Source organism: Pezoporus wallicus, unplaced genomic scaffold (genome assembly GCF_028554395.1).
Source record: "Pezoporus wallicus isolate ANWC-B61680 ecotype Strahan unplaced genomic scaffold, APGP_CSIRO_Pwel_v1 contig_12044, whole genome shotgun sequence".
NCBI lineage: Eukaryota > Metazoa > Chordata > Aves > Psittaciformes > Psittacidae > Pezoporus > Pezoporus wallicus.
This window is the reverse complement of record NW_026642180.1, coordinates 452,073-479,621: the sequence shown is the minus strand read 5'-3', so window position 1 is coordinate 479,621 and position 27,549 is coordinate 452,073. Positions and strand designations below refer to the sequence as shown.

The window sequence follows — 27,549 nt, the reverse complement described above, 5'->3', positions numbered from 1 at the left end:
AAATAGCATTCCTCTGACTTCACGACACCTCCAGTAGGATTCATACAGTTCTGGCACCCCTGATGTAAGAAGGACAAGGGGTACCTTGGAGATTAAACACGGGAGACTGAGATGAGCTCTTAGGCAGAAGCTCTTCCCTGGGAGGGTGCTGAGGCGCTGGCACAGGGTGCCCAGAGAAGCTGTGGCTGCCCCATCCCTGGCAGTGTTCAAGGCCAGGATGGACACAGGGGCTTGGAGCAAGCTGCTCTAGTGGAAGGGGTCCCTGCCTGTGGCAGGGGTTGGGACTGGATGAGCTTTAAGGTCCCTTCCAACCCAAACCAGGCTGGGACTCTACTATGAGCAAGAAGTGCCTGTTAAATCCTTGAGCAGAAAGAAAGCAAATGCTGGTGGAAGCTGCCACTTAACTGAACCTGCAGCACCCAGCCTGTTGGTATTCCCCAGCATTCAGAATTTCAATTTGTTCCATGGATTTTTATAGTGAGCACCAAGAAAAATTAGCATTTGTGCTGAATAGCTTTTAATCAACTGCTCTGTTCAGCCTGGAGAAGGCTGTGTGGAGACCTCAGAGCAGCCTTTCAGTAGCTGAAGGGGGCCTATAGGGATGCTGGGGAGGGACTCTTCATTAGGGACTGCAGTGACAGGACAAGGGGTAATGGGTTAAAACTTAAACAGGGGAAGTTTAGATTGGATCTAAGGAGGAAATTCTTTCCTGTGAGGGTGCTGAGGCACTGGAATGGGTTGCCCAGGGAGGTTGTGAATGCTCCATCCCTGGCAGTGTTCAAGGCCAGGTTGGACAGAGCCTTGGGTGAGATGGTTTAGTGTGAGGTGTCTCTGCCCATGGCAGGGGGGTTGGAACCAGATTATTTTAAGGTACTTTCCAACTCTAACTATTCTGTGATTCTACGATTCTGAAGAGTCAGTCCTTTTTATCTTTAAAGCCCCTCTAAATCTCCTTGCCTGAGTGTGCCTTAGCCATAAAATTTCTTCTATGTTTCTTTTTCTACTTTCAGTTTCCAGCACCCTTTACCACAATCTAATCACTTTAATCTTTAATCCTCATCTTTACCTTTCAGCCTTTTCAGTTCTCTTTTTAAAGCAGTTTCTTGGTCTCTCTCAGGGTTTGTTTGTTGGGTTTTGTTTTAATCAAAAAACCCTTCCCCTCTGACTTAGCACAGAGATGGAGATGCCCCACGCTTCAAGCATGGGTTAAGCTCCCAAATTCCCATTCAATGAATATTAACCTGGTTTGCAGAGAAGTGAGGTGGACACTGAATCCAGACTACCATCAAATCAGGACAAGCATGTGTGTGCTGTTTGCATCTGATGCAAATAGGTAGAAAGGAAAGACAAACATCCCCTGGCGTACTGAGTGTCCTGTATCCCCGTGTCTCTTCCCACATCCTTTACTTTTATTCCCCATCCTACTCTATTTCCTCTGCTTTCATTCCCCCTCACAACCGCTCAGGCAAAGCATCAAAGGAAGCTTCATTATCACCTCTCAGCTTTCCTGAGATCGCTGCAGTGATGGTTTACCAGTGCCAGGCTTTGAGCTGGCTCAGCAGATGCCATCCACCCTAAACACCAGTGAGAGCTGCATCCCATTTCTCTACCCTCAAACATAGCAAGCTGCGACTCTGGATGCTTGAAACTGAGACTATCTCATGCTACCACTGTCTTCTTCCATGCCACACAGTTTTAGGCCATGCTTTTCTATTTTCAATGTGTGAACAGTTCCCTAAACCCCTTTCTTAATCAACTATCACACCCTTTACATTCAGGTACCAAACAGTGCTTGATGATGGCATAGTCCTCCAGCAAGATGAACAGGCTGCACATTGCATTACCCATGGGCTTTGGTGACTGCAGTTCAACCAGAACACCCAAAGTTACAAGGGGGAAAGGAATTAGGAAGAAGAATGCTGACTTTTCATTGGTGGTGTTAAGATGTTCATACTGCTGCTGAAATACCCTTTAATTCCTTTGTTCACTAGTTGATACGTACTAGGAGGCTGTTTGGTTTTATGGCAGATAATTACGGCCGTGCACGTCAGGGCTGGCAACTGAGGAAGCTTTAGAGACCGATCCTTGAGATGGAACAGATCACAGAGACCAAATAAAACCATTCACAGGGGCCCCAGTCATGACCATGGTAAAAACCAAACTTTACACAATTTCATATTAAAACCAAAAGGCCACATTGCAGCTCCACCTGCATTCCCCGGATGGCCACTGCCTCAAACTGGAGCTATAAAACCACAAGGAACACTGGACAGGGATCACTTTAGAAAACATCCCTTTTCCCCCTAGCGAGGAGCAGACTGCCTCAAGTTCACATCCTCACATAAATCAATGGAATTTCCATAATTTATCCCAAAGATTGATGCAGCCTGTTTATAAGGAGTTAAGCTGTCAATCACATTTAAAGAGGATTCAGCCTGAAAAGCCAGGTAAAATTGATTCCTCCTCTAAAGACTCCGAGGAGGGAGCTGAAAAAGCAAGCATGGGAATAGTAAGGAATCCCTTTGGCATTCAGAGTGCTGAAGTATTCAGTGTAGTGAGAACTGTTCCAGCCCTACAGAGAGCAAACACATTATCTCTGCTGTATAAAGCGTTTCTCTCTCTTTATGAGCCTTGAACCTCCTCATATATTTACACTGGACACCAAAATGATCATTATAGGCCAGACCTACAAGGTGAAGACCCCAGCTTGCCCCCCGGGGTCATTAACTTCATGCCTCCCATGAGCTCCGGATCTGCCTCCCTGCCACCAAAGCAGCCTGTCAGCAGCGCTGCAAAGTGAAATCAGCAAATATTAATTGCCAGCTGGGAAATCTGCCATTAGCTCACACTCAAGATCCTTTTTCCAGCTGGAAAGACAGAGTGTGATAAATGGAGCAGATTTCTTTGCAGTCTGGGAGCCAGCCGACAGAGCGAGTTTGCCTGTTTTGCAAGCACTAAAATGAGCAAAATACCCAACACCTTCCTAAGAGATGGCTTTGAAATGCTATTCACTGGAACAAATGATTTCTGGAAGTACCAGCACCAAACTAATACGTGGACAACAAATAAAGTAGAGGAAATAAAGCACCATCACCTGAGGCTGAATTCGTATTTGCTCAGCATCACTGCAGTGATTTATCGTATGAGTTATTAGCCTGCTTGGGGTCCCCCCCCCCCAAGTCTGTAATTTATGTACATTTAAGCATCAAAAATGTTCTGTCAACATACAGATGATTATCATTTCCCATAATTAGAAAGAAACTTTCTGAAACTGGAGGAAAGAAAAATGAGAAGTTGAAAATGAAAGATGCCATTCAAGACCCTGAAATCCTAAGATTACAGGATGATGTGGGTTGGATGAGGTCTTGGAATTTAAACCTTTAGTGCAGGGTCAGACCAGGTTGCTCAGGGCTGTGCCCAGCCAGGTCCTAAAAGCCTCCAGGATGGATGTGCCACTTGAGGAGCCTGTCCCACCACTTGAACATCCTCCTAGGAAAACATTCTCCTACATCCAAGCAGATCCTCTCATTTCAGCTCTCCCCTTTGTTTCTCATCCTCCTCCCATACAGAGCAAGGCTCCAACCTCTATGCTATATGTGCCTAAATATCATAAAAGAACAAGTTATTCTCGCTCTTCCAATGTTCACACACACTTGCACACGTATGTGGTACATACACATACAACCCAGCACACTGCATGCACGTTCAAAGCTCATGGCATGAAATACTGTTCTAAGCAACAGTGAAAGGCCCCAACCCAGCAGCATGACTGTGTGCATAATGAAGAGAAGAAAGACAGGGATTTCTTTCCAAATTCTGTACCAAATCCATACAAAAATGTGATGAATACGTTAAATGACCAAAAAAATCCTTTCCCAAACCACACAAAATAAAAAAGAGCTTTGCTGTTTGCTTTGTTACCAGTTTAACTGAGGACAGACCTGGCTCACTCAAAGTGGAACTGGAGTATTTGATCTCTGTCACACTTTAAGGCCATCCAGTTTGTCTCTGATAACGGGGTAAACTGGCAGAGCACACAGATGGAATCTGCAGCATCCCTCAGCTCTACTCAGGGACTTAAGCTTTAATTGAACAAGCCAGCCGGGACCAAAACCCACAAAGCAGCCCACTCACCAGCCTGCCTGTACTCACATAATTAAACTATCTCCTGGATAGAAAACAAACAGAAAGCGTGTGCCTGCTGAGAGATGTACACCTCATATCCAGCGCGTTTAAGGTTGCTCTCCGAAGTTTTACCCTTATCATAAAGCTGATACAAACCTGTTGCTTAATTGCTTACTAAAAATCTTCTAGTCAAAAGAAAACACCATCATTCTGTGATTTACAACTAGCAGACTAAAGTACAAAGACATGAAAAGATATACAGCAGGTTACTCAGGAGCTACATGGCAAAAACAAGGGCTGAAGCCAAATGCTCCTATGGAGTCCCACTCTGTGGGATTATTCCCCCCTTAAGGCAAACTTTGCTTTTCTATATTTTATCTCTGCAGACAGCGGTACGAAGCACTTTTCATTTATTCATGCAGGAAGACAAGTGAGTTTGTTTCTTCCCTTCCGTAGAGCTGTTGTTCTGCTGAAAAGCAGATTTAAGCAGTGCTCCATGGCAAGAGTTTAAGGGTTACTTTAAACTGGGACACCAGACTACTACTTTCTGATATCATTTCATGGCATGTTCAGGAAAGTAGTCAAGCGTGACATTGTATCATTAGGTATAATACAGCCACTGCAGAGGCACTGATTACTGCAATGAGAACTCATTTTCTTTAACGCTCTACGTGATAAGCAATGAATAAAAACCCAGGCCAGAAGCATCATTGTAAGAAGGTGGGATACGTACAGGAATGAAAAAACTGAGGACACTTTTTGGGAGTCAGGGGAAGAAAACTCCTCTTCCTCTTGGCCTGCTCATGTGCTGTCCTTCCAAATATGCCTTTAGGTGACCCTTTCCATGACTAGCTTCATACAAGGCCTACTGACCCTAGATCTAATTAACCTCTTCAATTCAGAGTGTGCTGTGACAAACTAACCCAGCTCAACCAGCGTTTACCAAGTCCATCCTCTGACAAGCTCCTCCAGAATAAATGAGACAACAGTAATGCTTTTCTACCTCCAAAGAGCCTCACAAGGATATATTAATAAGACTCTTTGAGTAGGCTCCTGTTTCTTCAACAGGCTCTTCCAGCATCATGTTAGTAAACGAGAACATGTGATGTACAGCTCTGTACACAGCCAAGCTCCTCAGGGGCTCAAATGCCCGGTGAGCTGGAGATAAAGGAATTATTTTCATATTTGATCACATAAATGTCACTGGATATATTTGCAACAACCTACTCCAATCTTACTGTAAGTATATGGCGTCGTATTTGACAGCGAGTTTGAGGTATGCTCTAGTGAGGCCTTTACAAGACCTCTCATTAGAAATAAAATCATTGATGACGTCCTCCACTCCCTGGCGTTTCATCACACACTCCTGGCTACTGCAGCCCCACTTGACTTGTGACAGGATGGTACGTGGCATGCAAAATATTGATGGAAAAGACACAGGACCCCATCCCTTTTGTGGCTTGGTGAAATAATGATAATGGAATTTGCTACTGAACCAGTAAAACAGCTGAAGATGTATACAGCCTATGGGTAACCAGAACTGTTCTGGTTGTACACTCTCATTTCATCTACACAGCTTCTTTCCTTTGCCCGTGCCATTCACCTAAGCAGGGTTTTGTTTCTCACTGTTGCAACAAACTTTTTGTAATACCATATACTTTTTCTTAACATCTTTTGGCTTCTTCAAAGCCTTAACAAATGGACAGGATTGTACAGAAGTTATTACACTGGCAGCTGAAAGCACTGAGCAGCATACAACGCATACAGCGATGTTAATGATTTACCAGTTCCCAGTTTGATTACATTTTGGGTGGTGATGATACTAAGGAGCTTAATAGCTCCATAAAACATTGTGTTATGTTCTACAGCGTCCTAGAGTAAATCATCCTTGAAGAATTTCTCTTTTAGAAACAACAGCAACCGTTCAGCCATTTATCAGGATTACGGTGAGATGAGTGATGAAAGTCCTACAGAAGTATTTATTTTTAATGATGCCCTTACCTTTGAAGAAACAATCCTTGCTGTGGATAATGTAGATTTTCTTCCTCTGCAGGCAGGAGGCTCGATGCAGTTGACAATGATTCTCATAAAATTTGCCATCAGATCCACACACGGGCATGTAGCTGGACTTGCAATCCTCCACACATCTGCACTCAGGCTGGTTGGTGTCCTTGTTCACCACACACTTACTGCCCCGGCCACAGTACTTCTGCTCACACGATGCGTGCAGGCCATCATCCCCATAAAGCACTGGGAAGAGCAGAAAAGATCAGCATGAGCAACGTTTGCCTAAAAGAATCCTGAAATGGTTTGTGCTGGAAGGGACCTTAAAGCTCATCCAGTTCTAAGCCTCTACCATGTGCAGGGACACCTTCCACTAGAGCAGGCTGCTCCAAGCCCCTGTGTCCAACCTGGTCTTGAGCACTGCCAGGGATGGGGCAGCCACTTTATCATGTATTTATTATTAGGAAATAAACCCTTGATTTGGTACCTTTCAATAACCAATTTCAGACCACACTTCTCCATTGTAGCAGCACAACCAGCACAGAAGCAGGAGCTACAATACAAGGCTTCCAAGGCAATAAGCTCAGCCCTTCCAGTAGCAGCAGTCTGAAGAGCATGCTCTTCACCTGTGCTCCCAGACCTCACTCATCACAACATTAAGCCATGAGCTGAAAATGTTTCACTGAGACATGATGGATGCGTGGCTGCTTGTTCTTTTAGCCCTTTGTGAAGCTAGACCCTAGAATAAAGGCCAGTGAGAGCACTTCAGTGCCCAAACTTAGGCCATGAGTTACATTCAGAAAGCAATTCTCAAAACCTACGCTCCTCCAGCCTCAGAACTCACAAGGAGCTTCAATTTCTGGCAGCAAAGTGCCTTAAGTGCCAGCACTTCAGCTTCTTGTATCCATGTCCGCATTCACAGTCTAACTTCCACCCTGTAAGGCAGAAGCCGAGCAGTCCCAAAGCTAAAATTCACACAGGTTTCAATGAAAGCTCAGACAATTGCTGAGGGCTTTTGCTATAATAACCCCCAGGAAAGACTGTCACTGAAGTCAAGGGACTATTACAGGAAGATGCTTCTCACTGTAAAAGCAGCTATCAGTATCCTTACACTCTGAATAATGACATATAATGAAAAAACAACTTTCTACTGCTTTTAAGAATTCATTGGGTATAATGTTCTGAACATTACTGTACTATCTGCTGTGTGATGCTATTAAAAGGCCAAGGAAGCTGCCCTTGTGCTATAACATCTGCTTCTGAAGTTTCCTTGCTTAACAGCTTGCAGCAGAACATTATTATAATTCAAACAGGACAGGGCACTGCCAAACAAGCCACTACTCAGAGCAATAATTAGCATTGTTCTCAATGAAAAGAGTAGCCAGAAATTAGATTATTCTATGCTAATTGGAGTACACAAAGTTGGGAATTACAAAGGGATGCTGCAAGAGGCATAATTACAGCAGGAATAAACACTTTGTCACGCATAACCTGCCGCCAGCCTTGCAGAGCCTTCCAACAGCCTCTGGCTGTTCCCATGCCAGGGATGCAGGCTGGACCAGCAAATCCCTGTTGTCTCCATCTACCACATGCAGGTTTGGCTCTTGCCAAGGTTTTAGTGCTTGTTGGCTTCCAGAGGAAGCTCAAGTGGATGCACTCCTGCAGATGGGCTCCAGCATCCAATGGGACAAGTCCTGCAGCAAGTGCAGCACCACAACATCCTCCAAAATGCACCCAGGACTCTTCCCTTCAAAGATGCTTCAAGCAACAGAAAAGTTCAGCTTAGCAGAGCAGGCTGGATCTCACCTAAAGACTCCTAGTCGCATGTAGTGGAGATGTGAGGAGCACCAGCACCAGCGACTGCAATCTGTCGATCCTTTCTTATCATGCTAAATTCCTTGCTAACATCGACACAGCCCCTGCCTGCCCAGCATTTTATGTCAATATGAAATGCCCCAGTGTTGAAGCTACGTTTCCCCTACTAGTGATCCAGAGGTTAAAGCCTGTACACAAAGACAAGCAGAAGTTTCTACAAAAGCCCATTTTTCTCTGTCCCTGTTAAGCCTTTGTTTTTATCACTGTAAATCTGAATGGGGAAAAAGTCTGGTATTGGAGGATTAACTATTTGACTCAATAACTCATTAAAATTCCTCCCACTTGGCAAGCTAAGAAATATTGACTTTTCCTGACTTGTAATAAACTAGAAGGTCAAAGCACCTCTGAGCTGTGCAAAAAGTAGTCCCTGGAAGGAGGATCTGACTGCTCTTTATTAAGTCCACTAATTGCTTCAGAATTTCTGGATAATGTCCTCAGGAATGCAAATCCTGTGGCCTCAAGGAGATCTCATTGCCAAGGCCATCCACATTCATGGGGTCTGCTCTAGATCCAAGCAGCACGAAGGTCTAGGCTTGAAGAAGCATCCTTCTCCTCTCATGGCAGGACCTACACCTGTACAGGCATATCGGTTGCAATGTGCCTCAAGTTACATGTTTTGGACGCTGCTGTTGATGCTAAAGATGTTGATTCAGGAGCTATTATTGTCTATATCGATGTAATTCAGTCACAAGTACAGCAAACCCTTTTCTTCTGCTGTCTTGATGACTAAAACTTTATCTCTCAGATCTAGCACCCACTGAGGACTGCACCACACATCTTGTGGAGGGTTACTTCTGCCTCCTCATTCACAGTGGGCTGCTTTGATTTAATGCATCAGGTCACATCTGGGCAGGCCACAGCTGCACCCTACCCAACAGCTACCGCAGGCACCAGCAGCAGCAAAAACCCTCTTGAAGCCTCAAGTCCTTTTTGGTGTTTTGATTTTTAATGTAAACTTAGCGTTACTGAAGACAAATGCTAATCTTGTGCAATGCAAATCCTACGTTTCTTTCATGATACACCAAAGGTTTGGTTAAGCACCAGCTTATAAAAAAAGACAAAATACTTTCCTACATCCACCCTGGTTACTATGGAGAAACCACAGAAAGCCTGTCTATGTTTATGCCTCATTCATTTTGTTCACAGTTTGCTCTCTTTTATGTTCCCAGATGCATAATTCCTGTTTAAACACACCTAAGGTGGGTGAGGGGTTAGGAAGGATAACCTGCAAACAGCTAGAAAGGAAAGACTTGTGTATTTGGGAATCCTGATATGCTTCTACTAGTCCAAGCCTTCTGAAATCCATGTGCTTGCAACCAGAATGTTAACATGGGATGTCTTTGCCAGAATCTGATAATGTTGATAGCAGCTCTTTAATTCAATTACTATTTGCATAATCCTTTGAAGAACTAAAGCTCCCCACAAGCACACTCACGTGTACAGACAGACCCTCTGCCCAGGAAGAACAGTAAGGGGATGCGGAACAGAATGAAGCCAGTGGAAGCAGAGAGGAAGGGAGGTACTGGATTATAAAAGCACTGTTGTCTTTAATAATTCATCCAAAGCAGCACCATGCACCATGGAAAAGGACCTTCCTTCTATGCATTAAGATGCCTTCTCGAGGTGATCCCATGGGCATCACCTGAGCCAGGAAGGACAATGGGTGTGTGCAGCTCAGCACCATGCCATCTCCATTCTTTGCCACATCATTAGAAGTGACTGAATTCCCCACTCCTACAAGGGTTATTAAAAACAGAAAGAGGAAAGGTAACCAAGTGAAACTCCCAACTAACTGCTCACAGTATTTATGAGCCCCGATGCACTGCATGGGAAAAGGCATGACTTGTTTGATTTATTAGTCACAAAGTCATTTACTCAGGTTAAAAATGGATCATCTTGCAAAACAAGCCACTTTTCAACACTAATTAAGTTTATCCAACATGGCTGGAGTCAGAGTTGTTCTACTGTATTAAAGCCCAGAAGGATGGAGAGAGGAAACCCATTCACATACACCCACGAAAACACTCCACCTCTCACACCTGCCTGCCTGCCCGCCCCTGAGAAATTCGGAATTCCAGTGGAAAAATGACAACAGCTTGGTGCAGGCAGTAAAATAACTGAGTCCAGGAATTTCATTAGGCTTATTAAAAGGAAAAGTAAGATGTTATTGACACACTGGAGAAGTGTCCTCTGCCCATGCATTAATTCATAAAGACAGAGACCTCATCTACCTTTTCCACACCACTAAATAACAGAGATCAGACTTTTTCCTTTACTCCCAAACACAACCCTATTCCTTACTCCAGGAAAACTCCAAAAGCACTCAAGGGCTTCAAGTAAAAGCAACCAAACCCATCACGCCTATGAGCAAAGCCAAAAACCAAACGGCTCCATTGCATCGATACTCATAGAAACTTGCTTCTACACTGCAGAAAAATTATATTACTACATTTATATATAAAAAGCCACTTTGCCTTCGAGTTAACAGTGAGCTCCTGCAGGCAGCTGGACATCCAGCTTCATTGCTGAAGGGAAAAGTTTAGGTATTACATCAGAACTAGAGCCCAAACTAGAATCTTTAATTATAGGGCACTGGAGACTAGTAGAACTGAAACTGGAAGGTTCTATGCCAAGTTCTTCAAAGGCAACGTTGCACCTTGCAGATGTTGTCCCAAAGTAAAATCAAACCCTCTGTAACATGATAAAAATATTCAGTCTCTAATCTTAGCTTGTTATGTCCACGAGATAAATCAGTGAGGTAACAGTCACGAGCTGTTCATCCAGCATCTTGACATCAGTCTTCCAGCATTTTGCCTTTCCTACATTAAATCATCTCCTATGGTCTAAAATGTCACGCTATTTACTGCTGAAAAACATATATTGACAGTACATATAAATATATATACGCACCCACATGATGCACATGAAGTTGTACGTGTTTAACTAAGCATCTTAGAGCAGGACAGAGAGGGATGCAGCAGTTTTAGAAGAGGGAGACAGCAAATCAGTTACTTTCACTCATTCAGATGCCCTCCACAGAACAAAACACAGGATGAGGTGGAAAGCCTCCTCAAAACAAAAAGGAGGAAAACTTGCCCTGACGGCCACGTTATTTCAGGAGGACTCTTGCAGAGTTCAGAAAACAAAACAGTCACCAAAAGGAAAGGAAAATCTACTCCGGAAAGGAGTATTGCGATGAACAGCTACATCGGTAACACCGGCACCAAGGGCACTGCTGAATCAGGGTCTGCAGTTTAATATCAAAGACAAACAAATTGGAATTGCTCAATCAAAGTTCAGGAAGAGCGAGCAGTGACTCTGCAAATAACACCAAGGAAACACTCAATATTATAGGAAAATTTTCCGTATCAATTTCTATGTCTGAAAACAGGGATTAATGTGACTTCCTCTATGTCAGGACTGTGAAACCCATTAGAGGCCACACCATGAAAAGACATCTGAACATTTCCAGTACCTACGCTAGTCCTGGTGTCATTAGCCAAATTTTTGCCCTGTTTAAAATCCATTTTAACCATCATGAGAGCAAAAGCTTCTTTAAGTATTATTTTTGGACAGTACTGTGGTTTGTGGGGGTACTAACATGAAAAAAGAGGCAGAAAAGTACAAACCAAACCATCCAAACTATGTAAAGCATACAGACTACTGTGAAAGAAATACCAATATACGAGACCATATATATTTAGATCCTTGCCATGAAACTTTACCATGCACAATTTCCTTGATTGCTCTCTTGTTGGAAGACCTACTAAAGGGGCAATTCACAAAACTGCACTTTATTAAATGCTTACCTAATGCTATCTATGATAGGTGCTGCATATTGAAGGCAATTTTATTGCATTACTCCTGTGCAGCAAATATAGCATGGACCTAAACCTGCCGGACTGCTGTGCAGCTCCTGTGGGTACCACACTTCGCCCTGCATTTGCAAGCTGCCTAGCAGGTCCCTATATACATCCAGCCAAGAAAAGGCACCACATTAGCAGATGACCGGTATACTGCCTGCAGTGGTCAGAAGGACTTAATGCTTCCTTGGGCACCTGTATTTAGTGCTGCGAGCAACCCACTGAAGCTGGGTTTGTGTATCATAGAATCACAGAATGATTAAAGCTCACCCAGTTCCAATCCCCTGCCATGGGCAGGGATACCTTCCACTAGAGCAGCTTGCTCTAAGCCTTGTCCAATCTGCCCTTGAATGCTGAGCATGCATGTGTGCACACATATTTTACTTGATCATGTCTTTAATTATCTCAGTATTGCACAGCCCAAAGAATGCAGAAAATTTCCAGTATTGGATCTGGAAGGAACAGATCACATTAATTCTTTGGCAAAAATCACGTATCAGAAGAATATAATCTTCTGAAGGCAGGCAGTGAAATTCCCACAGGTCACTGCTCAAAATCTGTCTGGTTGCCTTTAATCTCTCTCATCAATCTTCTGTATGCCCCATTCCTTCACTCTTACTCTCAGGACCAGCCTTACTCCTCTGCCTTGCTTTCAGAGGTCCTTTATCCTTTGACCAGCACAGCAAGCCCTAGCATTCTACAGGCTACTATAAAAAAAATGAGAAATCAATACCACGGTGCCATGCATCTTCCTGCTATTCCTTCAATGAAGTTCTTGTGGCAAAGACTACGAGGAGGTTAGAAGCCAATAATAAAATAACAGTAGATGACTTGCCTGTTTTCCCCATGATTTCTTCAATTACATTACCAGCGAGCTGCTGGAGGCAAGCCGAACGGTCTAGATCTTCCCTGCTGTCTGCACTGCTAACCTTTAAATCTGCCCATGCGCATCGCCTTTTGCTCGCTCCCCTTCCCCTCCCATCAAGTTTCTCACACCTCCTCTTACTCCTCCAGAGCCACAACCTGTTGTGAACCCAGAGACCTCCACACATGATGCTACCCCCAAACCTCCTCGGTACGAGGCAGCAGTCTCTCACTTCCATCTATTTTCCAACATCTGATGCCAAAACTTTAACAATCTTACCCTCGCTTTGACCATTTCTACTTGGAGGAAGATGAAATCCATAAACCAAGTGTACTGGGCCATGCTGCAGTGGCATGGGAACACACACGGCCATTGCTAGGTGTTATTTTAGGTGTTATCGTGCCTAAACGCACATGATGTCTTGCGATATTAGCAACGATTCAAGAATAAAAGATGCCAAGTTTCTATTCTAGGAGTATTCTACAGTCTCACAGAAATGTCTTTTTCTGTGTTGGTTTTTTTTTTTAAACTCGTTACTTTGCAATCAGACCACTTACCAGAAAATAATTGTGTTTATTTAATGTACGCCTGTTTCCCTCTTAGATATGCACAACCCAAATGCTATTTCAGATTGGATAGAAAGATGTTTTCTGCTTCCTATTTATTTTCTCATTCAGTGCATCCATTCATAAGGCTCACTGAGGAAGAAGTACAGACATCAAAAGCGTCATGTTTGTCTTAAAAAATAACATTATTCTGATTATTCTTGCTTGGAACAGGAACAGATAATGACCTTTTATAACTAACATCCATCCAGCGTTCTTCTTACATTATTCTTGAATTCTGCCTTTAGTAAAAATATCATCTGACTTGCACCAAGTCGTACAAATGCCACTGCCTGAGGTTTCAGTGTGATGGATTACAGAGACCTCAGTTCTCGGCATCACAGCGATGCCTGTAACAGTGCTTCCATTAGAGCCTCCTCTTTAAGAGGCACACGCCACATGTTTGACCCTTACAAATGAAGTCACATTTGAGAAAACCATTCCAAAAGTATGCTAAAGCACAGCTCACGCACACAACAGAGCCAGAAACACCAACAATTAAATACCAGGTTTCCAGTAACGTCCGTACCCTACCAGGTTATTAGTGTTACTTAGAAACACTTTGTGACTAAGAGGAACGGGCTTCATCCTGCTCCACCATCAGAAACATTTAGTCGCCCAAACAATAAGGGAGGAACACTGAAAACATGAATCCATCTGGGACAAGGGGTGATGGGTTCAAACTGAAACAGGGGACATTTAGGTTAGATATAAGAACTTCCCTGTGAGGGTGCTGAGGCGCTGGCACAGGGTGCCCAGAGAAGCTGTGGCTGCCCCATCCCTCGCAGTGTTCAAGGCCAGGTTGGACACAGGGGCTTGGAGCAAGCTGCTCTAGTGGAAGGTGTCCCTGCCCGTGGCAGGGGTTGGAGCAGCTTTAAGGTCCCTTCCTGCAAAGGAATCGAACATGAGCCTGCAAATCCACCTCCAGGGATGACAGTTTGGTCCCTTAAGACAATAAATTGACAGATCATTTCACTGTCCCTTCTCCTGCCCCTTTCTTGCAACACCTCGGTCATTCACTACTACACACAAAGGAAGGCAGACAGCTGTGTGAGAATTAGGGACTGGATTCATTTTCTGAGGCCACTTTTGAGCACTGATATTTTTCTGTAAAAGCTGCCATTTGCTAGAAATAAATGGCCTGGGAAAAATAAAGGTATTAAAGCAATTTAGTTGTAATGGAGTTTGTGTTAGTGCAGGTGCTTTGTAGTTGGGTAGTTTTTACTTCTGGGTGAAGTGTAATGCATGTTTGACTCATGGCTACCTTACCTGATTGAAGAGGCAGGCCCTGCAGCAGGAATAGCAGCACTCCTGCATCACATCTAAATCAGCATAAGCTTCCTGCTTGAAACTGTTGAGGTTTCACGGTGTCTTTTCACTTCTTTCTTCTCCCCCTAAGATATTTCATTTATGCTGTCCTGACTAGACGCCTTAAAGGCTCATAGATTACAAGCATAGGAGCGTTACCATATAACAGAAGTGTGAGACAGAAACCAAACAGGGTCCATTACAGGGAGAATTACAGTCATGCAACTACTGAAAGAGGATGTATTACATTTGAATTGGGATACAGAAGAAAGGATGGTTTTATAAATCAGTTTGCATGACTGGTTTGGGTGTGAAGGGACCTTAAAGCTCATTCAGTTCCACCCCCCTGCCATGGTCAGAGACACCTTCCACGAGACCAGGTTGCTCCAAGCGAGCCTGAAACAGTGCCACAATCAATAACCATTTGCATTCCCCTTTCCCATTTTATGTTATCTTTTAACAAAGCTCTTTTGTAAGACTGAGAAATAAGGAGAAACACCCTTTTGTAAGCAATCGCATCCAGTTCTTCTGCTCCTCATGCTAATTTTGCAGCTCTCCACTGGTTTAGGTTTCTATTTACTGTCTATCTCAAGGACACTGTTATACCCCAGCACTCCCATATTTTGTGGACACACCATTCTGTTTCATTGCCTGCTTCATCTGGGGCCAGTGTCAGCACACAAAAGCCTTCACCTCATTTAGGAGAGGACCTTGACATGCTGGTCTCTGCCAGCAACTGCACCCCAGACCTAAGAGCCTGAAGTTACTACCAAGCCTTTTGAGGCTCTGTCCTCATGGCACGTGTATTTCTCATTGCCCTCCTGAGGATTTTATCAATAAAGGAAACTACCCTGACTGACAATTTCTCTCTTTCTTAAGACAGTTCGACCAGCAGTCTCCCTCCTGAACACCTGATTTTGAGATCTCTTCCTATTCCCAAGATAAATACCCCAGCACACATCCACTCTCCTTTGTTATCCTGCAAAATCACCCAACCTGCACCAAGCAGAAGTATATGAACCAACAAGTTAAGCTCCTAAATTAAACAAAAGACATTTCCCTTATTCCCACTTACCCTCCTGCAGTTACTTCTCCCCATGCTTCTAACACAAGGGAGGACAGAAGAATTAATGCCATTTTCTACTGCATTACAAACCTTCTGACTCCCTCCACATTCGCTCTGTGCTGAAGGAAGCAGTTTAACGTGCATTTACCTGATGGGAAGGGTTACAGCCTATTGGAAGGGTAATGCAGTAAAATGAAAAACCTACTAAAAGGCCATTTCGAAAGGGAAAAGCCTTTAAACTTCCCATACTGTTAAAACTGGCTCGGAGGGTATCAGAGTAGAAATGCAGCATTAGCACTGAGACACTGTCAACTGCTTTTGGTTTATTCTGAGGAGGAGGAATATCTCAGGTTGAGACTCACAATGTCAAAAGAAAAACCCAAGAGGTGAAAACAGATAAAAACCAGCCACAAATGAAGGGTTTCTGCAGTGGGTGTGTTGGTTTCAAGCATTCACTTAAGCTGAATTTCCTTCATTTGCACAAGTGGGGATCTGCTTCAGGAATTGCATTGGGGAGCAGAGCCCTGTACAAGACAAAGCCCCGCAGCCACCCACAAGCTTCATCCTTCTTCACAGCATCAGTGCTGGTCCACAGCCATGCAGCGGAGAGTCCACTGGGGACTTAGCAGCCTGCTCTCCTCATTCATTCTCACGAGGAAAGCATGCGGAGAGCTGAATCTGAAAGGATAGATGTAAAATAAGAGTACCTGCATTCACTGCCTCCCCTTTGAAGTGCTCTGTACAAGGGGTAAAAACAAACAACTGATAAAAATCAACAAAACATTGTTTCCTTTCAAAAACAAAGACACCAAATGAAAACAAGAGGGTCATGCTTAACAGAAGAAGAGGAAAAGCTTGGGATCAAAAGCAGGAGTAAGCCGCAATCATCCGTCATCAACATCAGAGTATAGTAGGCAAAAGCAGGATTATGGGGCTTTCTGTTAAGAAAAGGAACGGAATACACAGTTTCTATGTGGGACACGTTTCATGTTAGGCTGACCCACACGGATGCAGCACAACTACACAAGAGGAGTACAAGATGTGCAGAGACACCCATGAGGATGCTCCAAGCACCTGTGTCCAACCTGGCCTTGAACACTGCCAGGGATGGGGCAGCCACAGCTTCTCTGGGCACCCTGTGCCAGCGCCTCAGCACCCTCACAGGGAAGAGCTTCTGCCTAAGAGCTCATCTCAGTCTCCCCTCTGGCAGGTTAAAGCCATTCCCCTTGGCCTGTCCCTACAGGCCCTTGTCCAAAGCCCCTCTCCAGGTTTCTTGTAGCCCCTTTAGACACTGCTACTATTCCAAAACCAGAGCCTATAGCTTGCAAAGGAAACAAACAGGCTGTGAAAGGGATGACGGAACAGCCCAGGCAGAAACATTTGCTTTAGACATAAAGACTGCATCCATTCACCCCCAGCCCTCTCCTCAAACCACACCATGGCTCAGACAGCCGCTGCTGCTGACAGCCCCCAGCCATGGGCAGACAACGCTGCCTTCTTCACACCTTCCTCTTCCCCCCCTTGGTGTCAGATCAACTGCAGCACGAAATGGCTTCAACCCCTTCATAATGGGAGAACATGCCCAGCAGGCAAAATCCAGCTGGTATTTTGTGCTCACGGTAAATAGGATTACTGGCGGCAGTGAAAAGTGAAGTCCTCTGCTCAACAACACACTGGGGATGGCAGCTGCTTTCCAGCCTTGGACTGCAAATACCATCTTGCCAAAGCTTTCTGTACTAATGGGGCCTATTTTCTCTATAGGAAAGGGAAAGGCAGGAGAGAATTCAATTTTTATGCTTCCGAGTCTCCTATTGAAGCACATGTGTTCAACTGCTCCTGCTCCGGTTAATACCCAGCACGGAGAGATTCAAACAACCTCATGGCTGCAACAAGCTGGGGTTGTCCAACAGATAGAGCAAATCCTTAAACTATAAGTTTTTCTTTTATTTGAAGATTTTCTGCATTAAATGTAGCACAGATTTGACTTAAAACCCTGCACTTCTCGATGGAAATACCTGTCTCCAGCTGAAGTACAAACCAGAGCTGCCATTCTAACCCTTACCAACGCCAACAGGAGCTGCTCTTGCAGAGCAGGTCTCCGCAGGGGTCCCCGAGGGTGATTTACTGACTCCAACACCACTTGCAGGCACTAAATGCTGCCTCCAGATTACCCAGGTGGAAGAACACACACAGTGCCCGTTTCAGGAGGAGGGGGGGAAAGGTCTGAAGCTGTCGATGAAGAGAAATCCCTCAGGTCTCACCATGAACTGAGTGAATGACCAGCTGGAAAGGAGGGGAGAAAAAGGGAAAATGAGAAGGCAAATTGGTCTGAGTGTGTGATCCCGAACCAAAACACGGCTTCCCAGAAGTTCTCATTTAAAGTTGTAACTGATTCAACAGCACCTGCTGAAGTGGATAAACGCATGAAAAATTCAAAATTACAACATCTCTTCCCCTCTAAATGCCTCCCCGTTAGAAACCAGGCTCAGATTCCACGGAATAGGGTCTAGAAGCAAGGAGAAACACTATTTTTCTTGGGTTTAAATGGGAAACCCCAAAGCGCATCGCTGGTAAGCAAGGAAAGGGTGACCACCCAAACAGGGACTCGGCATTCCCAAGCCAGCACAAGCACAGGGCCACCCAGGCCAGAGCTACGAGGCTGAAAAGGCTGTTTGAGACTTTCTCCCCCTGGACTTGTTCTGCACATTTGTGCTGGCAATTTCAATTGATTTTATACTGAAATATTGCTGTGGGATGAGACACTATCGAGTGAGGTGCAGGTGTAGTTAACACAGTTAGCAGCAAATACATAGTTACTAAAAGGAGGGGCGGGAGAATGAAAGAAAACCCGTAATTCAATAGTCTTGCTTAAAGCAAACGTAGCATTTGGAAGGGGGAAAAGCGAGGATCTTGTTTGTTCCCTTCTTGTGCGTCTTCCCCAGCACAAGTATTCCATGCACTCAAACTAAGTAATAAATGCCTGAATGTCTCTGAAGACATAAACTGGGATACAGCAAAGCAAGCTGCTAACACCAAGCTTTGTACTGCACGGTCCAAAGGGGAGTCCACAGCAGGGACAAGGCAGAATGCATTAAACCTCAATTAGATCACAGTACACAACAAAGCACAGAACATTATCATCATATTTACTCACGCAAGGATTAAGTGGCTTCCTTTGGAGATGTCTACGCTTGCAAAGTGTCTTGGGGACCCAAGTGGCTCTTTGTGGTAAAGAGCAGGCACCACTCTACTTTCTTTAATGAGCTGCACCCATTAAATGCATATCATAAGTATTAAATGCATCTCTCATGTATAAAATGCATCTTACATGTGTGTATGTGACAGGCTTCAGCATTTTTGGAAGGGCTTCCAGAGTATTTTTAGCTCATATATCTTATTGGTGACTGACTGGATATGCTTCAATGCCAGAACAGCAGTGTAGAAAGAAAAATGATAAGGAAAAAAATGAAGAAAACATAAAACAAAGCAAAGCTTTGATGGCAGACTTGAGAAAAGCATTACTCTAATAAGGTAATGGTCCAGCCATTTCTAAAGCAATGATTTAGGCAGCATTATGAAGTCATTATTTGCAAATGTGTTTGTTATACAATGCTTAGTATTAATAAACCCTCGTAATTATACGTTCAAACAATTTACCCTTGGTATTACAAACACATCCAGGCTGACGGCCAGGCATGCAGTGATTCCTGCTGGCTTCTGCAGGCCAGTCCTGAGGCTGCGACAGCAGCATCTCCTGCAACGGGACCTGCAGGAGGATTTATATGGCCACATAAAAGATGTTTCCATCCCATCTCTGAGCCAAACTGAAGTTCACTTCCATAAGCTTCACAGCCCTGAAAAACTTTTGGTACCAAATGCTGTGGTTTTCCCCTTGTCACAACACCTGAATGCACTCATCCAGCCTACTGCAGTGGTTGGAACTAGGTGGTCTTTTAAGATCCCTTCCAATCCAAACCATTCTATGATCCAGTCATTTCCGCAGCTCTAACCTCTGCTATCTTCATTCCAAGCACAACTTAAGTCTAAAACCTCCCACCACTGGGCATTTCAAGTGCTACCAGCAAGGACAAGACTCCATCCAGTGCAGTTTGCACTTTATTCCTAAAGATCAAGTAAATGAAGTGCAAAACTTCAGGGCTCTTTGATTGAAGAGCTGATGCCTGTAAGAATCAATATACTAGTGAGCAAAGCCTTCTTCATATTTAAACATGAAAAAAAGAGTCTTAAAATTTATGGAGACTCCAAATGCAACAACGGGAATGCAGAGGCACTGTTTGTCAGGGTCTGCAGCTGTTTATAATATAAATTATATAAATGTACAAATACTGGCTGGTAGTACACTTTAACACACACATTATTCAATAAATGCTGAGGAAATTATCTTAAAATGGCAGGGCCTTAACTTGCTTCTGCAAAAGCACTTTGATATCCACACACTGCATGAATGTCTTTTATAATGCTGTTTAAAAGGTTCCCCTTGCAGGGGAGCAGTACAATCACAGCAACACCAGCCCCTTTGCCACAGTTCCCATCAGCTCTGGGCTCCTTTAATTTGCACCAGTCAAACCTGTTCCCTTCCCACACAAGACCACTCACTCAACTCGGTGTATGGCTCGATGAATGCACTCCACCACCACACATCTGGGCTTGAAAACTTCAAAGCAAGCCCATCATAATATTTTCATTAAAGACACGAGCTATTATTCCTCGCACAATAAAGCCCGGAAGACAGTCTCTCATCTCCACAATGGAGGGCTCTCTTGAAAGGGGGCATCACGCTGGCTTTCAAGAACCCATCTGGGACACAAAGTTCACAAGTACAAACCCTTCCAGCCTCAGTGGTGGCTGGGTTTTCTTTGCACAAACCTGGCATCAAAGCACCCGCCCTGCCCTAAAATAGCTCCGAGTTCCAGTTGTTGTAACTCCCTCAGTGGTTAGGATACAAGCTAGATGGTCCCAGCCCAAACTGCATTAGGCATCCCCTGACTGCACACACTGAGATTATGACTGCTCAGTGAACTCAGCACACACACAGTCACAAGGGAACACTAAAAGCAAATTCTGGCCCTGTCCATCATTCATAATTCAAGAGAAATCAGGGTTAAAAAAAGTGCATGAGCCATTGACATAATTTATATGCTGCAAGTGGGAGAGTTGGCAGTCTCTCGCATCATAAACTTTAAATAACGGTAGTTTAACACCAGATGTACCCACAGATGTCCTGAGTGTAATACCATTAGCTCCATTATGGCACGGAGCAAACCCTCCCTTAGCTCGGTACCCTCAACCTTGCCCCACACCAGCAGCTTGCTTAACACTGGATTTCACCTGGAACCATCAGTCCAACACAAACCACTGCATGCTAACAGCATGAAGAAAAAGGAAACCAACAAAAAAACCACACCTTGAAGAGTTTTCTAATGGAATTCTGGTTGAGAAAGTGCTACCTATAAATAAAAGGAGGAAAGAAAGGGAAAGAAAAAGGTATTAGCACCTCTTCTGAAAATACAGTCAGTCTTCCTCCAGTAATGGCACAAAGTTTTGGAGATGCAGTTGTGATTCTCGATTGATACCGTGCCATTTACCTTTTAGGCATTAACCTACATATGCTTCCTTCCTGTCGTCAACTAACAAAAAATACTCTTCTTCCCACTGACTTTACACAAGGGATTATCAAATTAGTTCAGTGTGTGCACGCTGAGGGGTGTTAGTTGATCGTTCAACTTAAACCAGCTTTTAGTCAATATTCCTTACTGAAATAAGAGAAACCAGAACAGCGACTGCTTCCTCCCACCATCCCCAGGCTCATCCATAGCATTTATTTTCAATGGAAAACCTAAACTTCCCAGTAATGACGGATCTCATGAACCCAAGATCAAGGTGAGGCACTGGGAACGGGGCTGCCAAAAGTCCTACCTGTACTTTAGATTTTTCAACTGATTCATTCTCCATCTCCTGTGTCCCTCTTTAGACACATCCTAGGAATAACTGCAGAGGCCATATATAACTAATACCCAAATGCAGAATTAAATGTGGTGAATGCACAACCTAGAAAGCCCAAGCCAAGCCTACAGCCTGGCTCCTGCTCTTCAGTCAAATTCTTTTCAACACACAAATCTTCCAGGAATCACACAACAACATGGAGACAGAGATCCCCAAAGCAAAAAGGGTTAATGAAAATCACCATCATCCTCTTGGTTTCACATCACGTTACAAGTATTAAGATGCCATCACGCTTGTTACCAGTATAAGCATCATTTTTCTGCAGTTAATACTTTAATACCAGATTTTCAGGGGGTTTATTTGCTTCGTGTTGTGCTCAGCTGGCAAGTATAGCTAAGCTGTGTTAAAAAAGAAGTCAGCATCAGCACAGAGCCTCAATCTTTAGTCAGAATGTCCTTTTCTACACCCCATGTGCAGATTCAGCACATCCATAGTACAAAGACGATGAGATACTTCCCTATTTATTCTTGAAACCCCAAACTTGGTGAGCACATCACAACACGAAAAGGTGGTGTTCCCTCCCCCTGATTCAGCCAACAAGCATCAGCAGCAAAGTAGAGCAGGTACAATGGGAAGCGGTAACACTGACATAGCTGCTCCCTTCTCTCTTTCAGAGCAGAATATGGAGGTTAAAGCAGACAGCTGAAGCCTCAGAAACCAGTCACCTGAAAAAACACCCCAAAGAGACCTAAATCTCTCTTTTTTTTGTTCCCCCAGCAGCACCAGCACTGCTTCATTTCAGTACTTCCAGGGAGATGGGGCTGCATCCCAGATGTGCTGAGCGATGCTCCGTATTATGTGACAGAACAAGGTCCCCTGAGTTATGAGGCTTTCCTCCCTTTTCACCAGGTCATGATCTAATACTCTTATCTGAGCTTGCAGAGCACATGGTCCAGACAAACTGCTCGTGTACCCAGGAGCATGCTTGGAGGTAGGAAATAAAGGGTGCAGGTTTGAAATACAGCAGCGAGCATCCCTTTTAACGCAGCCACAGGAACTGCCAGCGCAAAGCGCTTCACATGGGATTTACAACATGCATTTTTCTACTACACGAGGTGGGGAGAGGAATCTGCAACGGCAGCAGGACATAATTTAGGTTTATTTATGATTTATCTTCTTTCTTCCAGTAGCTGGAGAAGAATTTCAATTAGGCATTTCGATGCTTCTCTCAGCACATGAACCTCCACGCACCCATGAAGTTCAGGGAAAGCTCTGGACTATGTTACCCTCTGACTAACAAAACACAATAGATGGCATCCCTGCTGCCACCTTACATTGATGCAGTGTTAAAATTAGTGGAACATCTGGATCCAGCAAACATTCAGAGCAAATTAATGAGTGCCTTGATAAGATCTCTCTCCCCAAGTTAGGTATCCTGCAGCTGAGCAATGATAACATGGAGGAGGGGGGAAAACACACCAAAATCCCATACTCCAACCTGAACAACTACATGCAGGACTTCTGCATCTCCTTTCTGCACTAAAGGGCATCTCTGTATGAAGATTTAAAGTATTCCTTAACCTTTTCTCTGCTGAAGAAGTTCAGTTTTTCCCAAGTCATCCCACAGCCATGTGTACGAGCAAAGCAATGAATGCCTCACTACAAACAATAAACCTAAGCAAAACTAAGCATTAGGGGAGTTTTACATCAGTGTCAGTGTAAGCAATAGGGTCAGAAGTATATGTGCGGCACAGGGCTGAAACTGCCCCAATGATCCTTGTAAGCTATTAGAAAGCTATGGACGGTAAAGAGTTACCCAAAATCACATTCAGGAGAGAACAAACCATCCCTGCTGCAGCAGCACTTTACTGACCTAGGGGGAAAGAAGTCCTGCACCACAAATCAGAATTACTCCTTGAGATACTTGGATCCCATGGGGATGCTCCAAGCACTGGGCTCTGCCTCACCTCACCTTGCTGGTGAGAGCAGGGGAGCACAGCCCTGGGAACACCACTACTCCTCCAGCAGCACCATGGACCCACCACCCAACATGAACCTGCCTGAGGCTTACTTTGTTTTGCAGTTAGAGCAGGAGCAAGAATGATGCCTTCCAGCACACACAGCCCTCTTCTAATTCATTCTGCTGCCAAAAGAGACCCAGCATTCGGTCTGTCCCCTACACACTTCATGGAGGAGATCCAGAACCCCTGCTCACACCACACACCCAGCAAGGTCCCTGAGACACACTAAACCCATCACAGATAGTGCATTACTACTTGGCAAGCACTGGCCAAACTCACTCAACTCCTCACCCAGCCTGAAAGCTCAGCAAAGCCATCTCACTATTCACATCTCTCCAAACAGCAGACCATGTAGAGTCCTCAATAGTGGGAAGCAATCCCTGCCACTGGCTCATGCCAGACACCAACCACATGAATTGCCTGGCGAATCCGATTAGAACACTCACCTCTGCCTGGTTCATTGCCTCCTGCTTCTTACTCCTAAACCACTTCCCCACCTCTATATCACTACAGAGGAACAGCAAGGCAGCAACTCCAGGAAGCCTGTATTTATTAGGGCAGAAGGTGCTCCCCACCCCTTCCCCAGTCAGCACCCTCAGATGCAATGCGTTAGCAAGACTCAGCCTTGCTCCTGCTCCAACCACACCTGAACCCCATTGCATTCACACAACGATCCATGTCCCCCAGGGGTCAATGAGTAGAAGCAGGTTACAGAGAAGAAATGGATTTCTTCCTCCAAATGAAGTACAAAAAATGAAACTTTGAAAGTATCAAATTTACAGGTTTTAAATGCAAAACATTTTAGGGACAAGGTGATTCTACCTTTGAGATCCTTCCCACTAACATAGGCTGCCTGCAGAACCACCCAGTGAAGGTTTCCCTTCTTGACCACTGCAATGACTTTTACATTTAAAACATCTAGGGGTCACAGACCTTCAGTGCTGCTCCTCAGGTGTGGTTACACTGCCCCAGCACAGCCCCTACCCATCAGCATGGAGCCTTGGTGTCCATGGCTGTTAATGGCATCAGCTGTGCCATTAACAGGGACCGTGCTCCAAACCCTCCATTCCATCCAGCACAGGTCTGGACCCTTCACTCCTCCAGCATGGTAACAATATTCTTGTGAAAGATTAACATATAAGGTATTTGCTTTGGAGCTAGGCAGTCTCCATTGACCTCTGAGGCTGACACTTCAAGACACAAAGGGTGAGACTGCTTTAATTGCTCAGCTCATTGCAGCTCTCCAGGTAACACCGATGTTGACTCCCTTCTGCTAATTTAAATGACCCCTGGTTTCAATCCCAAACCAGCAAACCCAGGGCCCCTTTCATGCATGCGCCTGATGCAGTGTCTGACAAAGCACCCACCTCCATAGGCAACCATTCAGAAATATGTTTTTTTTTCCATTCAGAAATATGTTTTAGATTATATGGAGCATTGCAAGCACACAGTTTATGTAATGCTGTGATTTCCTGGTGTCATGTAGAAGACTCGGATACATCTTCGGATCCACTGAGAAGCCACACGGATCAGCGATCCCCTGAGGTACACATCCCTAAGGGATAGCAAGGCCTGGCGACCTCCCAGACAGAAACCTAACAGAAAACTCTAGAACATCACAAAAGGCAAGAAGGACGAGCATTCCTCATACAGCATGGACGAACTGCTCCTAGTTTTAACGAAAAGCAGTGCCAGGTGAACCTGCGAATGCAACGTGAGCATTTGGAGCCAGCTGCCCCCACTGGCTTCTGCTTTGTAAACCCCACTTTGCCAAACCTCACTGTTTGTGAATGTGATCCTTCACAATGGTTCATCCCTGTTTATGGCTTCACGCTGCAAGAACACAACAGTGTTGATAGCAAGAGGGCTGTGTGCGCAGAGCAGTGAGGAGCAGCCACATCCTCGGCCGAGCACCTCCACGCCTGGGGCAAAGATGAGGTTTTCAAAAGCAGTTTGCTACATACATGAAATAGCAAACTAAAGGGAACTGGGTCACAGAGATCCCACTGATGTCCCAGGGATGTGTGTTACCCTGGCTCTGCAGCATCACTGACACATTCCAGCTTGGGAACACCACTGGAGGAAAGGAATGGAGTGAAGTTCAAGTGAGCAAAAGTTCACACTGTGACAAGAGTAGGAGAATCGTCCAGCCTCATGCAAGGGAAACCTTACACCCTGTAACTCTAATTCTTATTACTTATATAGGAATGCATTTAATAGCCCTGCGCATCTTTGCCCTATGTACAGTATTGCTGAAGTTAACGAAAGCAGAGTCAAAGCGTGAGTGTGGATGGCAAATACTGCATTTAACACCTACCACAATGGCAGAGAAACTAAAAATCCCCTTTCCCAACCCCCTGGAAGCATCATCAGAGTTCCATCTGGAATCCCCTGAAAGCAGTGGGAGTTTTGCCATTAATATCAGTAGGAACAGGAACTCCCGGTTGTATTTATTTCCTCCAGCCTGCCAAGCTATATTTAAATCCCTTTCCTCAGTAGGAAGGAACTTAACCAACCTGGAAAACAACAAATCAATGCTACTTGCGTTGTTTTTCATGTCTGACTACACATTAATGCTGTGTCAGACACCATCAGCGTCAAAAGAGGCATCACCCTTTGGCAAAACTGTAGCATTTTCTGGATAAAACAGGAAAAGAGATAAGGAAGGATGAGAAAAATTATCAATTTTGCAGGACATTTTCTGGGCTGAAGCTCCCCTGTGATTTGACCAGGGCTCCTGCCACCGGACACAAGAACTGGTTCTATGTTGAGAACAGGGTTTTCCTCACAGCGCAACTGATGGACAGAGAATTGGCTTCCTCATCAGTTAAGATAATCCTGAAGGCCCACCTGGGAGACATTGCTTTTTGCACCAGATCAGGAAGTTTCTAAGCAATAATATCAAGCCAGTACTCAACATCATGCTGTCAGATAGAACTCTCATTAAGTGCAGCAGCCACCTCGCCATGGTCCTCAAAAACCCAATAGCCTGTGGTATCCGTGTGCCACTCTTTGATGGGGTGAGAACTGTCTGCAACATATTCATGTTGACGTTAACTCATTTCAGGAGAATACACCCACACTTACCAGCACACTTGGAAAACAGATTTTTTATACACATCTCTTTATATAAGGGCCACAAGGATGATCAGGGGACTGGAGCACCTCCTGTATGAAGACAGGCTGAGAAAGTTGGGGCTGTTCAGCCTGGAGAAGAGAAGGCTGCATGGAGACCTCAGAGCAGCCTTCCAGTATCTGAAGGGAGCCTATAGGGATGCTGGGGAGGGACTCTTCATTAGGGACTGCAGTGACAGGACAAGGGGTAATGGGTTAAAACTTAAACAGGGGAAGTTTACATTGGGTCTAAGGAGGAAATTCTTTTCCGTTAGGGTGGTGAGGCACTGGAATGGGTTGCCCAGGGAGGTTGTGAATGCTCCATCCCTGGCAGTGTTCAAGGGCAGGCTGGACGAGACCTTGGGTGCCATGGTTTAGTGTGAGGTGTCCCTGCCCATGGCAGGGGGGTTGGAACTGGATGATCTTAAGGTCCTTTCCAACCCTAACGATTCTATGATTCTATTCTATAATTCTATTTAGTTGCATTTTAAACTGCTTTTAATTCCAGGTGCTATGCAGTTATCTGTGCGGGTCACTGCTGGGCTCCCCACAAGCCAAAGGTATAACACAAAGCATCACAGACAAGTATTTAGAGACAGCAACCACAGAAGGCAGGTGAGTGGAAAGATTTAATTCATTGCTGTTGAACACAAAATGGATATAGAAAAGGAGAAAATGTATATAGCTGTACACAAAGAGAGTCGACTATTGAAAGGCTCCAAAGCCAGTGCATTTGGTC

The 27,549-nt window shown here is 44.6% G+C and overlaps 1 protein-coding gene across 6 annotated transcripts in view; it reads right to left on the bottom strand.

Moving 5' to 3' along the window:
- Positions 1–27,549, bottom strand: part of FSTL4 (follistatin like 4) — a 202,331-nt gene that overhangs the window by 130,496 nt on the left and 44,286 nt on the right. For 4 of the 6 annotated variants that reach the window (XM_057428177.1, XM_057428176.1, XM_057428179.1 and 1 more), the window contains exon 4: positions 6,127–6,375. In XM_057428177.1, the coding sequence (XP_057284160.1) occupies positions 6,127–6,375 (249 nt within the window). Of the gene's footprint in view, positions 1–6,126; positions 6,376–9,582; positions 9,647–24,142; positions 24,265–27,549 lie in introns of those variants that run through there. The other 2 variants (XM_057428180.1, XM_057428181.1) reach the window with 2 other exon arrangements.